The sequence below is a fragment of the Anomaloglossus baeobatrachus genome, chromosome 7, assembly GCF_048569485.1.
Source record: "Anomaloglossus baeobatrachus isolate aAnoBae1 chromosome 7, aAnoBae1.hap1, whole genome shotgun sequence".
Taxonomy (NCBI): domain Eukaryota; kingdom Metazoa; phylum Chordata; class Amphibia; order Anura; family Aromobatidae; genus Anomaloglossus; species Anomaloglossus baeobatrachus.
Window position 1 is genome coordinate 69,138,032 of NC_134359.1, and position 17,153 is coordinate 69,155,184.

At 45.2% G+C, this 17,153-nt stretch overlaps 1 protein-coding gene across 5 annotated transcripts in view; it reads right to left on the reverse strand.

Moving 5' to 3' along the window:
• CCDC141 (coiled-coil domain containing 141) overlaps positions 1-16,791 on the reverse strand; it is a 242,401-nt gene extending 225,610 nt beyond the window's left edge. For all 5 annotated transcript variants that reach the window (XM_075317398.1, XM_075317401.1, XM_075317396.1 and 2 more), the window contains exon 1: positions 16,420-16,791. In XM_075317398.1, the coding sequence (XP_075173513.1) occupies positions 16,420-16,521 (102 nt within the window). In that variant the 5' untranslated portion in view covers positions 16,522-16,791. The remainder of the gene's footprint in view (positions 1-16,419) is intronic.
• Positions 16,792-17,153: the final 362 nt, after the last annotated feature.

Sequence of the window (17,153 nt, forward strand, 5' to 3'; positions counted from 1 at the left end):
TCGGTCTGATGTTATTCTAGAGGGCCGTACACAAGTCCCATTGTTCCCTTAGGCCCCCATCACATGTCCATGATTCCGGTACGTATGACATCTGTTGTGATAAGTACCGGAGATAAGAACACACGTAGACCCATTAAAATCAATGGGTCTGCACACACATCCATTGTTGTTTTTCACAGACGTATGTCCGTGTGGCGCACAAGCATGTCCGTGTGTTCCGCATAGAGACAAGTCCGTTTTTGTCTGGCAGCACTGATGTCCCACGGACCACACAGTGGTGTGATCTGTGTGACACGTACCGGAGAAAACACTTGTCTCTGAAATAAAATGATTTTCTCTAATCACCTGTCTCCAGCCCTTCTGTCTTCGGAGCTGCTGTCACTTGCTTCCGGGCCCACTCATTATGCTCATGAATATTCAATGCACCGCACACCCGGAAGCAGCAGTGCCGTAGACAAGTGAGTAAAATGTTTCTGATCTCCGTGTGCTATCTGTAGTAGACGGAGAGCACACGTGCCAAAAATCACGGTACACAGAGGGCCATATGCACCTTCAACACGGACCGTGAAAAATGTGTGTTTTTATCATGGACATGTGAAGGGGGCCTAATGCCGGCGTCACACGGTACGATATATCGTGCGATATGTCGGCGGGGTCATAGTTACATAGTTACATAGTTACTTAGGTTGAAAAAAGACCTAGGTCCATCTAGTTCAACCTTCCTCCACCAGTTCTACATTTGGTCACTAAGTCATTTATAACCCCCAATGTTGTGTGTACTGAGGAAATCATCCAGCCCTTTTTTAAAAGCTGTTATAGTATCTGCCATTACTACCTCTTGTGGTCGGCATTCCACAGTCTGACTGCTCTAACTGTAAAGAACCCTTTCCTATTTAGCTGTCGGAATCGCTTTTCTTCCACTCGCAGTGAATGTCCCCTGGTCCTTAGTATTGTCTTTGGAAGAAATAAGTCATGTGCCAGTCCTTTATATTGACCACACATGTATTTATACATATAAATGAGATCTCCTCTGAGACGTCTTTTTTCTTAGCTAAACATATCTAACTTTTTCAACCTGTCATCATATGGGAGGCCTTCCATTCCTTGTAGTAGTCTAGTTAGCCGCCTTTGAACTGCCTCTAACTTCTGAATGTCCTTTTTAAAATGTGGAGCCCAAAACTGGTTCCCATATTCCAGATGTGGCCTAAAGGTCCAGTCACACTAAGCAACTTACCAGCGATCCCAACAATGATAGGGATCGCTGGTAAATTGCTAGGAGGTTGCTGGTGAGATGTCACACTGCGACGCTCCAGCGATCCCACCAGCAACCTGACCTGGCAGGGATCGCTGGAGCGTCACTACACGAGTGGCTGGTGAGCTGTCACACAGGCAGATCTCACCAGCAACCAGTGACCAGCCCCCAGCGCCGCGTGGAAGATGCTGCGCTTGGTAACTAAGGTAAATATCGGGTAACCAACCCGATATTTACCTTGGTTACCACCGCACGCAGCTACACGTGCAGAGAGCAGGGAGCAGCGCACACTGAGCGCTGGCTCCCTGCTCTCCTAGTTACAGCACACATTGGGTTAATTAACCCGATGTGTGCTGCAGCTACATGTGCACAGAGCAGGGAGCAGCGCACAATGCTTAGCGCTGGCTCCTTGCTCTCCTAGTTACAGCACACATCGGGTTAATTAACCCGATGTGTGCTGCAGCTACATGTGCACAGAGCAGGAGCCGGCACTGACAGTGAGAGCGGCGGAGGCTGGTATCAAAGGTAAATATCGGGTAACCAAGGACAGGGCTTCTTGGTTACCCAATGTTTACATTGGTTACCAGCCTCCGCAGAAGCCGCCTCCTGCTGCCTGCACATTTAGTTGTTGCTGTCTCGCTGTCACACACAGCGATCTGTGCTTCACAGCGGAACAGCAACAACTAAAAAATGGCCCAGGACATTCAGCAACAACCAACGACCTCACAGCAGGGGCCAGGTTGTTGCTGGATGTCACACACAGCAACATCGCTAGCAACGTCACAAAAGTTGTTCGTTAGCAGCGATGTTGCTAGCGATGTTGCTTAGTGTGACGGGGCCTTTACAAGTGATTTATAGAGGGGTAACAATACGTTGGGATCCCGGGATCTAATCTCTCTTTTTATACACCCTAGAATCTTGTTTGCTTTAGCAGCTGCTGCTTGACATTGAGTGCTGCTGCTCAGCTTATTTGTAATGAGAATACCCAAGTCCTTCTCCTGTTCTGTAGTCCCGAGTTTACTTACATTTAATGTATACGCAGCTATAGGATTACTCCGTCCAAGAAGCATTACTTTACATTTATCAACATTAAATCTCATTTGCCAAGTATCTGCCCATTCTGACATCTTATCCAGATCTTTTTGTAATATTGTACTATCAAGGTCAGTTTTTAATATCCTACATAGTTTGGTGTCATCAGCAAAGACTGACACTTTACTATCAATCCCATCTACAAGGTCATTAATAAAGAGATTAAAAAGAATCGGTCCTAGCACAGATCCCTGCGGCACCCCACTGCTGACTATAGCCCATTTAGAGAATGTACCATTTATGTCTACTCTTTGTTTCCTATCTTTTAGCCAATTCCTTACCCAGTTGCATATAGTTTCCCCTAGTCCTTGCTTCTGGAGCTTTAATATAATTGTGTGGTACAGTATCAAATGCCTTTGAAAAGTCCAAATAAATCACATCAGCTGCATTACCAATATCCAGGTTTGCACTTACCCCCTCATAGAACCCCAACAGGTTGGTTAGACACGACTTATCTTTCATGAATCCATGCTGTCTGTCAGTTATTATATTATTTTCTGCAATATATTTTTGCATGTCATCCCTTAAAATGCCCTCAAAAACTTTGCATACTACTGATGTCAGGCTTACTGGATGGTAGTTGCCTGGATCTACCCTCTTACCTTTCTTAAATATCGGTACCACATCAGCAATCCTCCAATCCTGAGGCACCAACCCTGTTACAAGCGAGTCTAAAAAGATGAGATACAGTGGTCTGTCAATAATGGAGCTCAATTCCCTCAATATTCGTGGATGAATGCCATCTGGCCTGGGGGATTTGTCAATGTTTAGTTTACTTAGACGTAGGCGTACTTCTTCTTGTGTTAAATTAATTATATCGGGTGGTGACCTTTGATTTTTCTCTTGTTGAATGATCCCTGGTACAGTCAGTTCCTTGGTGAACACAGATGAGAAATGCCTATTTAATATCTCAGTCTTTTGTTTGTCCTCTATAACTAACTTGTTATTATATTTTAAGGGGCCAATACTATCCTTTGTTTTCCTTTTGGCATTAATGTATTTATAAAAGATTTTGGGTTTCATTTTAATGTCATTGGCGATTTTTGTTTCAGTAGCTAGTTTAGTTAGTGACGCACATCCGGCATCGTATGACATATCGTACCGTGTGACACCTCTGAACGACTGTGAACGAGCAAAAATACTCATCTTATCGTTGCTCGTTGACACATCGTTCATTTTCATAATGTTGTTCCTCCTTCTGTGCGCCGGTTGTTCATCGTTTCTGTGGCAGCACACATCGCTCCGTGTGACACCCCGGGAATGACGAACACAGCTTACCTGCGTCCCGCCGGCAATGCGGAAGGAATGAGGTGGGCGGAATATTATGTCCTGCTCATCTCCTCCCCTCCACTTCTATTGGGTGGCCGCTTAGTGACGTCGCTGTGACGCCGAACGTCCCTCCCGCTTCAGGAAGAGGATGTTCGCCGCCTACAGCGAGGTCGTCCGGGAGGTAAGTGCGTGTGACAGGGGGTTAACGACTTTGTGCGCCACGGGCAACTGATTTCCCGTGATGCACAAACGACGGGGGCAGATACGATCGCTCTTGCGATCGCACGATAGATCGACTCATGTGAAGTGGCCTTAGACTGAGTCTGGCTGAATTGAATATAACAAATGGCACTTCCTTGAAATGGTGAATATTATGTAGATGGAAAGGGGTGCACTTAGTAGGTTCCAAAGCCAAGAAACTAAGTATAGACACAAGGCACTTCCAAAGTTTTTGATGCTGTGATTTTAACAGTGGATGTGCATAAATAACGTTTTCGGTCACAGAAGACCTTCTTCAGTTGCACATGGGGAGACTGGATGGTGCTCGTGTCACAGCGCGGCAGCCCCCATGCAGCGGTGGATACCGCGCTGTGACACGAGCACCATCTAGTCTCCCCATGTGCAACTGAAGAAGGTCTTCTGTGACCGAAAACGTTATTTATGCACATCCACTGTTAAATAAAATCACAGCATCAAGAATTTTGGGAGTGCATTGTGTCTATACTTTGAGTATGGCTGAATGTCTGAGCTGCCACCATAAATCAGATCACACTCAGCCATGCATGTTACTGACAAGATGACATCCCAGTGCGGTCTGATTTTCACGGACTGTCAGATTGGAGAAGATAGAATAAAAATTCCCTATCTTTTCCAGAGAAAATCGGATCACACGATGAGCTAACTGTCATCAGAGTATGATTAACATAAGTGATCCGATTTATCTCAGATGAGAATGAAAACGAGCGTTTGGACAAAGCTAAGTACTACCTACATAAGAGACATTATGTGGAAGTCACCGGCTGGTAGACAGTGACTTGCAGACACAGAACCGGGTTTAATATACCAGGAAAAGTTGTTAGATGGGTAACACATAATGTATTATTACAGTATACCATTCTTTTTAGTATAAATGATAAATTCTTATCTCCTGTGAGTGCCAGTGCTCTGTTGGCTCTCACAGGAAGTGAGTCATGGTAGCATCAGGGGTCATTAATTGATCCTGTGCTAACATGACAACACATTGGCGCCCCGTGATTGCGTCACTGGGTCACCAATGGTGGCGGGGAACGGCGTGATCCCTTCCGCGGCCATTTAAATAGTGCCGTCAGTGTTTGATAGCACGATCTAAGGGGTTAACAGGCAGGGGTGGATCTCTGATCTCTAATCCACCCGCGCATGTTAGCTGCACATGTCTGCTAATCAGCTCAGCAGACATATGCAGTGAATACCAGGGATTGCCGCTAGAGCCCGCGGTAACCGGAGGGAGGCGACCAAGGACATACCAGTACATCCTTGGTCGTTAAGTTGTTAAAGGGAATCTGTCAGCAGGTTTTTGCTACCTTGTCAAAGAGCAGCATGATGTAGACAAAGAGACTCTGAATCCAAAGATATATCACTTAGATTACTGGGTGTAGCCGTTCTGACACAATCAGAATTTTTAGATTTAGCATGTAGCAGAACTGAGAGAGCTGTCCCGCTACACCTGGCTCTCCATAGAGATAATACCTGGACAGTGAGGTGTCAGAGGAGGGCCGTGTTGGACTGCAGGTGAGTTTCTACTCCTCTAATGATAAAGACCCTGCTGCTTAAACAAACATAGAAAAAAACAACAGATAAGACCTTGACAAGACAGGCATCCCTGAATTCTATGTGTTAACCCTTGCAGCATGCTGTCTTCTGCTTACATAGCAAAAACCTGCCAACAGATGCCCTTTAAGTCACTTTGTGGTGGATTATTTTTCTCTCTTCGTAACCTGAAGCTATGATATTTTACACTAAAGGGTTATGTCTACTGCAGATAATAACCTGGGCCTCATGCCAGGCTGCAGCCAAGGCCATTATCCTAATTAAAAAAATAAAAATAAACATAGGACTGTTTAATAGATATGATAGGTATGCAATTACCACTCACCTCATCAGACCTTTCCAATACACAGGAACACATATATATGGAAATAAGTTCGCACTTCCTGGTCAAAGCCAGCGCCGTGTGACCCCCTTCATCCTCAACATTACAGTATGTCAGAATGTTCAAGAGTTTGAAATCGTAAGGTTGGTAAGCTTTCACTCTAACATATTTTAAGGTTGGACTGATGACTGCATTGTTACTGGGTGTGCATCTGATTACTTCCCATTCCAGTCACTTGACCACTGCAACCAATCACGTTTCAAGAGTAGCGAAATATTGGGGTGTCATTGCTTCCTGCTCCACTACAGATCATCAGAGTAACCTGTGCTCAATCCACGGGGGTAAAAGTAGGTGTCTATAGCTCATACATGATTTGTTCCTTTTTTACTTAATTTTATAAGTGTCTAAAATCCCTTTTAAGTACATATATTGGCCTAAAATTAGATCTGACATCACATTTCACGTGCACCCATATAAGTCCATGAGTGCGTGCGAAACATCAGACTGCACTCGGATGTCATCTGTGTGCAGTCTAATGTAGAGAGACTGGCAGAGGAGATGTAGAAATTACCCTACATTTTCTCCGCACCTGTACGTGTCCTAATTCTCGCATGATCACAGTGAATAGGTAGAAAGAACGATGGTCTGCACTCAGACTTATGATGATGGTGGTGCAAGTGAAAATTGGGTCAAGGACCCTAGTATCAAATCCCTAACACATTCACTGCACGCGATATATATGATGCAAAATGTGACAAATTTTATTAAATAAGGAATTGTGACTATGCAATCAGACGTTTCGACCCGCCTGGGTCTTAGTCAGGAGTCGCTGTATTGTGGGTGTCTGTAGGATGAAAGATGAGGTGCACTGTAGCACTAATGCATAGAAGCGGCGCTGTTGCTATTGACATAGTGTACAGCGCTGCTGCGCCTGCCAACCCTTTGTACAATCCACAAGGCACCGTCTTCTATGCATTAGTGCTACAGTGCACCTCATCTTTCATACTCCAGACACTCACTATACAGCGACTCCTGACTAAGACCCAGGCGGCTCGAAACGTCTGATTACATAGTCGCAATTCCTTATTTAATACAATTTGTCACATTTTGCATCACATATATCGAGTGCAGTGAATTTGTTTGGGATTTGATCACAGTGAATGACACTCAGTCCCACTCGCAACAGAGTTTGAGCTGAGTGTCGTTAGCAGAGAATCATTTAATAAGCTATGCATGTGCAGATTATATTCTGAAATCTGGTGTGCAGATCTTCTTAAACAGACATTTTGGAGCCTGGTTCACACTTTGTTTCCACTTTCCCTTGAAGGTATAGTGCCTTGAAAATGTATTCATACCTCATGAACTTTGCACATTTTCTTCGGCGTTACACCCATAAACTTAAATATATTTTATTGGGATTTTATGTGATATAACAACAAGTAGTAAGAAGTGTAAAGGAAATGATACATGGTTTTCTAAATATTGTACTTAAAAAATATAAATGTGAATACTATAGGACTATCTCTTGCTGCAATTACTGCTGCAAGTCTTTTGGGTGATGTCTCTACCAGCTCTGCACATCTAGAGGCTGAAATGTCTGCCCATTTTTCTCTGTAAAATATCTCTAGCTCAGTGAGATTGGATGGAGACGTCTGTGAACAGCAATTTTCAACTTTTGCCACAGATTCTCAATGGGATTTAGGTCTGGACTGTGACTAGGCCATTCACACACATGAATATGCTTTGATCTAAACCAGGGGTCTCAAACTCGGCTGGGTGTATGGGCCGCACAGAGGAAAAAAATAATTTGGGGGGCCGCATTCTTTGCAGGACAAAGTGACATTTTTATTGGTACCATATATATATATATATATATATATATATATATATATATATTTTTACAAACCTTTGGATCACTGATTTTGAACATTTTTCACTTGTTTATTATAATAAATGTGCACATTTTTTGTTTAAATATATATATATATATATATATAAAAAAAAAAAATGTGATGGTAAAAAAAATGTCATGCCTTTTTTTTTTTTTTTTACATTTTATCCCTTTCTTGTAACTATTAGTGTTACAATTAGCTCTATATAGAAATTTTGGGCAACATCTCTTAGTAATGTTCCCCATCTTGTTGTAATGTTCCCATGCTTGCCCCCTTGTAGTATTGTGCCCCATCCTACAGTAATGTGCTCATCCTTGTCCCCATCCTATAGTAATGTCCCCAGCCTTGTCCCCATCTTATCGTAATGTGCCGATCCTGCAGTAATGTGTCCAGCCTTGTCCCCATCCTATAGTAATGTCCCCATCTTATCGTAATGTGCCTATCCTGTAGTAATGTGGCCAGCCTTGTCCCCATCTTATAGTAATGTTCCCCATCTTTGTCCCCTTGTAGCAATCTCCCTATCCTGTAGTACTGTGCCCATCATATAGTTGTCCCATTCTATAGTAATGTGCCCATCCTACAGTAATGTCCCCATCCTATAGTAATGTGCCAACCTTATCCCCATTCTATAGTACTGTCCCATCTTATAGTAATGTCCCCAGCCTTATCCCTATTCTAAAGTAATGTTTCTCATCCTTGTTCCCTTGTAGTAATGTCCCCATCCAATAGTAATATGCCCATCCTTGCAATGTCCCCATCCTTTAGTAATGTGCCCACCTTGTCCCTATTCTATAGTAATGTCCCCATCCTGTAGTAATGGGTGGGGGGGGGCAGTGGCGGCTGAAAGGGGGCAGTGGCTATAACTTACCAATCACTCTCACCTTCCACAGACGCTGGAGTGAAGCTGAGGGGGTGGTCTTCGGCCCCAGATCCACAGTGATTGGAGAGATCGGTCACAAGGCCGGTCTCTCCAATCAGAGCTGGGGGCGGGTGAAACAGAGGTCACCCAGCTCCAGCCAATGATCGGTGCTACAGCCGCACTGATATGGCTGCATTTCAATGTTTCAGCCATTTTCAATGTCATGTGTGACACTGGGGATGGTGTTTTCAGAGTGATGTGCGGTGTTAGTTTTCTGCCACACATTGTGTTTTGTATTTAGCCAAAAAATGTCTACTTTAGTCTCATCTGACCAGAGTACCTTCTTCCACATGTTCGCTGTGCCTCCTACATGGCTTTTTGCAATCTGCAAATGAGACTTTTTATAGCTTTCTTTTCAGTATGTCTTTCTTCTTACCACTCCTCCATAAATGCCAAATTTGTGGAGTATACAACGAATAGTTGGCCTGTTGACAGATTCTACCACCTGAACTGTGGATCTCTGCAGCTCCTCCAGTGGCCATGGGCCTCTTGGTTGCTTCTCTAATTAGTGCTCTTCTTGTTTGGGATGTCAGTTTAGGTGGACAGCCATGTCTTGATAGATTTGTAGTTGCACCAAACTCCTTCCATTTTTGGATGATGAATTGAGCAGTGCTCTGTGAGATGTTCAGACCTTGGGCTATTTTTTTTTTATAACCTAACCCTGCTTTAATCTTCTCTACTACTTTATCTCTGACCTGTCTGGTGTGTTCCTTGGTTTTCATGATGTTACTTGATCTTTAATGTTCTCAAACAAACCACTGAGGTGTTCACAGAACAGCTGTAGTTATTCTGAGGATAAATTATACACAGGTGGGCTCAATTTACTAATTAGGTGACTTTTGAAAGCAATTGGTCACAGTATTTTATTTAGGGGTATCAGACTACAGGGGGCTGAATACAAATGCATGTCACACTGTTCAGTTTTATTTTTTTTAAATGTTTAGAAAACCATTTATGAGTTCCTTTACACTTCACAAATATTTGATACTGTGTGTCAGTATATCATATACAATCCCAACAAAATACATTTAAGTTTGTGGGTGCAACGTGGAAAAAATGTGGAAAAGTTCACAGGGTATGAATATGCACATCACGCTAGTGGAAGGCTGTAGAGTATATTTCATGGTTCCGCTGTGCAGGGCATTTTGCATTTGGAATGCTTTTGTCCCGGCTCCGCTGTGTGGAGCATTTTGCATTTGTATATGCTCTGCTCTGTGTCTTGTGCATTTGCTCACAGGTTGTCTTTCAGGACTAGGGTCCATGCTGGTTTTGGGAGGTGCCTTCACAGATGTGCCTCGTTCCTGGTGATTGTTCTGTTTCTTTACTGGGCTTGCTCAGTCTGAATTTTGCCAGTTGTACTTCTTGTTTGCTCAGTTTGCTTGGCTCCTGTTTGTTGTAAGTGTTTTGATCTTTTCTTCTGACGTCGGGCCTCTTCCTGACCACATCTCTGTCTGCTCCCTGAACCTTACACGTTACCTCCCTACTTCTGACCTTGGACCTTTTCCTAACCACGTCTCTGTCTGCTCCCTGAACCTTATATGTTACCTCCCAGCTTCTGACCTTGGATCTCTTCCTGACCACGTCTCTGTCTGCTCCCTGAAGCTATGTGCGGACTGAGTGTTTTTCGCGGTGTTTTTGCTTATTTTTCTGGTGCGTTTTTGTGCGTTTTTGGGCTCAAAACTGCATGACTTTGCTTCCCCAGCATGTCTATGACTTTTAGTTTTTGCTGTTGTGACGCCCTGGACTAGTCAGGTCGTCCCAGGTAGTCCCATGCACACACACCCCCTCCCTAAAAAGGTGAGAGCAGCCAAACTACAAAACCTTGTCCCCACCCTCCAGTTTTGATGTCCAAACCAGAGGGGGTGGAGCCAGGCACTTGGCTCCGCCCACCGAGGAGTTCACAGGCCTGGAGGCATGAAAAACAGGAGTTCTAGAGAGTAGTTCCAAGAGAGAGGTCAAGTTCAAGGGCAGACCTATGACCAGGCCTGCCAATAGTCTACTCAGGTGTCTGGGTTAGAGCCCAGTCACCTCTGGCAAGGAGGCAGACAGTGGTGGCCGCCTGCAGGAGCTGGGATTACAGCCGGTGGAACCGTAGGGACCGGGGTGGGGCGGTGGCCTGCCGGTACCGAACCGGGGAACCGATTGGAAACCGGAGCACCAGGAGGGGTATTCAGACCCAGTACGAAGCCCAGAACCAACAGGGCTGAGTCATATCAACTGATTGAGGACTGGACTTTAGGACCTTTCCACACAAGACCCGACTGAAGACAACAGCCCAACCATTAGGGTAAAGCCACCGCCAAGGCATAGAGACCCAAAGGGCCAGTGTCTGCGGGCAAACAGGGCTCTCCCGACATCCAGCAAGCCGGGGAGTGGACTACCGTTGCTCAGGCATAGGAGTCATAACATTCACATTAAGGAGGTGCAGGAGAAAGGCGGAAACCACCAACCTGTTAAGGGAGAAGCTGCAACCGGCTGCTGGCCCCGTTCATCACCCTGTTTGGTTTACCAGAGACTCCAGTGTGTTGTGTCATAGTGAGTACACCAGTGCCTTCGGGCGGCGCACCGCGCCGCACCGCATCAGCACCCAGCACGCACCCATCCCCTCGCCTCAGCACCTCCCTCGGGCCCCCGGGACCATCACTCCCCTACCCACGGAGGGGTCAACACCAAGCTGCGCAACACCGTCCCCGGGAGGCCTAGTCAACGGCAGCGGTGGTGTCCATCCATTCACCACAACCCGTGGGTGGTGTCACGAACTTAAATCCCCTACAAACCACCGCAGCTCCGGCCGTGGAACTCCCCACCGAAGTCCCTACATGTAGCGCCAACCCCTTTGAGGAGCGACGTGACCCCCGGGTCCGTGAGGAGCTCGAGCCACCCACCGTACGAGTATGGATCCGAGTGGCTTGGCAGCCGGCCGAGCCCGTGGGGTGGTAGACTGTCCGCGTACAGCTTTTTTTTTTAGCTGCGTTTTTGAGCTTAAAAAAAAAATGGACACGTCAATTCCTTCCTGCGTTTTACTGCGTTTTTCACCCATGCAATGCAATGGGAAAATGCAGCAAAATGCAGTAATCAAAAATGCAGCAAAATGCAGTGATCAAAAATGCAGCAAAACGCAGTAAAAACGCATGCGTTTTTACTGCTGCGTTCATGCCATGACTGCGTTTTTTGCGGCCAAAAACGCAGCGTTGTTGAGAAGTGCAAAAATGTCATAGTGCACACATAGCCTGAACCTTATACATTAAATCCCGGCTTCTGACCTTGGACCTCTTCCTGACCACGTCTCTGTCTGCTCCCTGAATCTTGTACGTTACCTCCTGGCTTATGATCCTGGCTTGTTTGACTACCCTTCTACTCATGCTGCTCATAGTGTCTAGCATCACCGTATACCACTATACATGTATACAGAGAAATGCTCTTTAAGCCCTAACAATTGTTTCTTACCTGACGGCATCGCTGGCTCCTCTTTTGATGAGCTGGCCTGATGTGACGTCAATGTTGCCACATGGTGGATGGCCAGTTACAAGAACAAACATAGATGCTCTCAGGCAAAGGTGGTTCTCAGAGCCTCTCTTCCAGTGGTCACAGATTACTAACCTGCAAATCGATTTGCACCAACTCTAGATCGTATGAGTGACATAGGGCGGCTTTGCACGTTGCGACATCGCACATCCGGCGTCACTTTCGACATCGTACTGTGTAAATGCTAGATGATACGATGAACGAGCGCAAAAACGTCGTTATCGTATCATCGTTGCATTCACCGACATTTCCATAATGCCGGTGCCGCGACAGATACGATGTTGTTCCTCGTTCCTGCGGCAGCACACATCGCTGTGTGTAAAGCCGCAGGAGCGAGGAACATCTCCTTACCTGCCTGCGGCGGCTATACGGAAGGAAGGAGGTGGGCGGGATGTTTACATCCTGCTCATCTCCACACCTCCACCGCTATTGGCCGCCTGCCGTGTGACGTCGCTATGACGCCGCACGACCCGCCCCCTTAGGAAGGAGGCGGGTCGCCGGCCAGAGCGACGGTCGCAGGGCAGGTGAGTGCATGTGAAGCTGGCGTAGCGGTAATTTTCGCTACGCCAGCTATCACAAGATATCGCTGCTGCGACGGGGGCGGGGACTATCGCGTGCGACATCGCATCGGCTTGCGATGTCGCAACGTGCAAAGCCCGCCATAGAGTATATCACTCTACATGGGAAAATACCCTGTCCTATTGTATAGGGAAGCAAAGTGTAAACAGAGTCTTCTCCCAAATCTCTGGTTATTCTGTAAGATCTGTCACCCGATTTCACAATAGAAACTGCAAATGCATAGCCTAATAAACATTTTCCATAAACCTGATGAAATTCCCCTAGCATGTTATATGACCATTTCATGAGTCCAGCTAGAGAAATAGTCATAAGATGCTAATTTTAAAATGAAATGGGAAAACTTTCAAAAAAAGTGTTAAATAACCATTCAGTCATAGATTTCTAGCAAAGTACACCCGCCTCATCAGGTCTAAAAGATCTATTTATTAATTAATGCAGGTTGTATTGTTAAATGTGATGACTATAGGGTTCTCACTTTTTTTCCTATTCTAAAATGTTTTATTCTGCCTCTGTGTAGAAATGTTTAGCAGACTACACTTCACATCAGTCCTGATGTCAGTGATTGGCTCTAGCAAACATGTTATCACATCAGGATTGGTAGGAAATGCCATGAGTGACAGTGGAGCTGCACACAATTCAGTGCATAAGTAATTGTCATTTATTTTCTTTATAACACTCCTTGTTTTTGGAAATGTTTTCTAAAATCCAGGAAAACCCTTTTAACATACAAGCGATCTACAGATTTTGCCATCAGATCCAAACTCAGGACCTCGGTGCTGTAAGAACTTGAGCCAACAACTGAAATAAATAAAGCACTTGGATTAGTATAAAACACCTAAGCTTCAGACTTCAGAAATGACTGCAGGTGAACTCAGTGCCGGACTGTTGGACTGTGCGTAACGGCTGCAGTGCAGTCTGACAGTCCAGCACTGAATTCAACTGAGGTCACATTTGGCAGCTCACACAAAAGGAACCCTGAGAGCCACCAGAAGTGACCTCAGGTGAACTGTCTGACTGTCGGACTGTGTGACATGGCAGCAGTGGAGTCTGACAGTCCAATAGCTGTGAAGCCCGGAAACCTTAACGGAACCTTTAAGGTAGAACCACCAGCTGTGACCTCAGGTGAACTCAGTGCCGTACTGTTAAACTGTGTGGCACGGCGGCAGCGCAGTTTGAAATTCCGTCACTGAGTGCACCTGAGGTCACAGCTGGCAGCTCACACAGAGGGTACCCTGAGAACCACCAGAAGTGACCTCAGGTGAACTAAGTACTGGACTGTCAGACTGTATGACATGGCGGCTGCGCAGTCTGATAGCTGTACTGCCCAGAACCCTTAAAGGCAGCTTTAAGGTAGACTTTAAGGTTACTGGAGTTCCCAGCAGTTGGGACATCAGACCAGAGTTCACAGCCTCCAGATGTCCCAACAGCTGGGAAATCCAGAAACCTTATAGGTTGCCAGAGCTCACAGCCACTGGGTCTCGTGGCAGCTGGTAACCTGGTAACTTTAAAGGAGCCTTTAAGTTTCCTGGAGTTCTCAGCTGCTGGGACATTTTGAGGCTGTGAACTCTTTCCAGAGTGTTCCAATAGCTAAGAACTCCAGGAAACTTAAAGGTTTCTTTAAGATTTCCAGGTCTCACAGCTACTGGACTGTCGGACTGCTGTGCCACCGTCTTCCGCAATCAGGATGAGGTTGGTAAAGCATCACAATTGGGACATCTAATAGATGCACCAATTTGGGGGTGGGGGGGCTGCAGGCTGCTATATTTAGGCTGGGGAAGGCCCAATAACCATGGACCTTCCTAGTTTGAGAATAAAAGTCCCCAGATGTCTGCTTCATCTGCGTCAGTTATCAAAAATGGGCAGGAGCCAAGGTAGTTGTTTTTATTATTTATTTATGTCATTTTTTGTTTTTTTAAACATCGTGGTGGAGCCTCTATTTTTGATAATCAGCCAAGGTAAAGCATACAGCTGGGGGCTGCAGCCCACAGTTGTCTATTTTACCTGTGCTCGTTATTACAAATAGCCGGGGGACCGCAGGTCATTTTTTTTTTCACTGTGCCTGCCAATCACTGTAAATCCAGTAGCAAAGTTGGCTATAGCATTACTGTGATTGGTAGGCAATCCCCACGTGTTTAGTGGCTCAGCAGGCACCAATCATGCGGGGAGGGGGCTTGAAACTTACATACGAATATGAAGAACGAATATCCCAAATACATTAATATTTGTGTGAATAACGAATAGTGCAGAATACATTAGCTCATCACCAATAATCTTCTTATATGGGTCAAATGGCTCCAGGGTACATTTGTGATTGCAACCCTTGTACCCAACATGATTACACTCCTGACACTTAGTTAAATGGATGCTGTTGGTATAGAATGACTGCTCAAACCAAGTACAGGTAATCGTTTAAATGCACCTTCCAACCTGCTTGTTTTCCATCTATCTCTGCCGTTCTCAGCTGTCAATCAAAGTATAAGGGAGGGGAAAGATAGAGGAAAAACAAGCAAGTAGGAAGGTACATTGAAATGTTTGCACCAAGCACCTGTACTTGATTTGAACAGTCATTCTGTGCTGACAGAGTCCATTTAAAGGGAGCCTTTCATGCGATTCTTGCTGCCCAAACCATGGGCAACGTAAATTGAACCCTAGCTGCACGATTTCAGCAATGTATATTATTCTCTGAAATGCTCTGGCGTTCCAGAACAAATATACTTTGAAGATTCAGGCTGGAGACCACGGCCTAAACTGGCTCCGCCTCTGGGTGGATATTCCCAGCGCAGCTCTAAGTGATTGACAAGGTTTCTCCTTTACGTGTACATATCGAGAGACTTGTCAATCATGTGCAGTCGTTCTGGGAAGAGCCGGCCTAGGACAGCGCTAGACTGCTCTTGTCTACGGCTATGGTGACCGGCTGGATCTTCAAATAATATTTTCTCTGAAATGCTTTAGCACTGAGTCTCCCCAAGTGGCACCTGCTTTCTACCTGCAGCGCAACACCCTTACCATTAGGGGCTCTGTTGAAAACTTGGTGTGAACCATAGTCACGTCGCTCAGGTATTATGTGTGCTGTGGCCCAGTGGGTCCACTCCCCGCTCGCACACTTGAGGATGTGTCCTGTTCCATCATATATAATTGTTCCCTACATACATTTCCTCAAGGAGACAATTCAGTGCCCCAGAAATAGCACTGTTGCTGTACACAAGCCATGTCCATGAGGTCTTACATCTATGCTTACCACAATTCATGAAGGATTGTTCACTCATTGTGTATATATTGGGATTTTGCAGAAGTGTCCATTCCGTATGTACTTGCACAACTAAATGGTCCAGTGCCGTAAGAAACCTGTGTTACCCCCTACGCCTGCCTATCACAGAAAGTTCTAAGAAATGTGTAAGCAGAATTTATTACGAGTACACATGTTCTTAATTTAGAGAATATTATTGGTTATTTCTGGAAAATGCAATCAACCCAATGACAGAAGCTAAAGGCTACACGGCAATGTGCAATGTGCCAGTTCTCCCCATCAATAATACAAAGACTCTAAGGGTTAATAATACTACATGACACACAAAACTAACACCTTATAAATACCAGCAGATACGATACTGTTACTCGGCCAGCGTGCAGCCATACCATGCCTTAACTGCTTCATTGCTGGTGACAGTTCAGAAGTGAAGGTCATGGACATCAAGCATTTAAAGGGCCACATCGCCTTCCTTCCAAACATTTTGGAGATAATCTGCAATGAGACCGTTCTTACCTTGAGAATGGCAATCACAATTCTAGAATCTCCGGCTTGGATGGCAACAGAGCTGACTGTGGTAGTCGATAGTTGTCCAGTTGGGTTCCCGTCTCCAGACATGATGTCCCCAACGAGCAAGTCTATAAACTAGCCACAAAATATGTCTCAAATTTAAAGGACCCTTCTTGTCTACAACGACAACTTGAAAAAGTAGTGACTGAGGATTTATGAAATCATTGAGGAGAAAGCTCAGGCAGCCCTGATGACACGAGCAGAAGGAAAGAACAGGAGGTTAAAAATAGATCGTCCCATTGAGTTTATCATCGTGGGGCTTGTGAGCTGACACTCCCCTAATTTCACAGCACGGATCTGCCAGTGCACTTGTACTACTGTAGTATCATGGATGTGGAGGTCGACCACAGTCCCGGCTTCTGGACGAGCAAATGGAAAAAAAAAAAGCCTCTTCAGTCAAAGAAGCTAAATTTGCTCCCAGTGCACGAATCAGTAAGGACTTTATTATTAGCGGGCTCACTTTTAACTTTACTGTACAGTGGGCTATCCTGACTCCGACCTAACAGCACAACCTAAATGACGTAACCAGATGATCAATTACTTAGACAAAAGAAATTATTTCCAAAAGTTAAAAACTAAAATAGTAATATGTATGTAGTATGTTCACATGTTGCAAATTTGCTGCGTATTTTCCATCCTGATTTGGAACGATTTACAGCAGCAGAATAATGAAGGAGCTT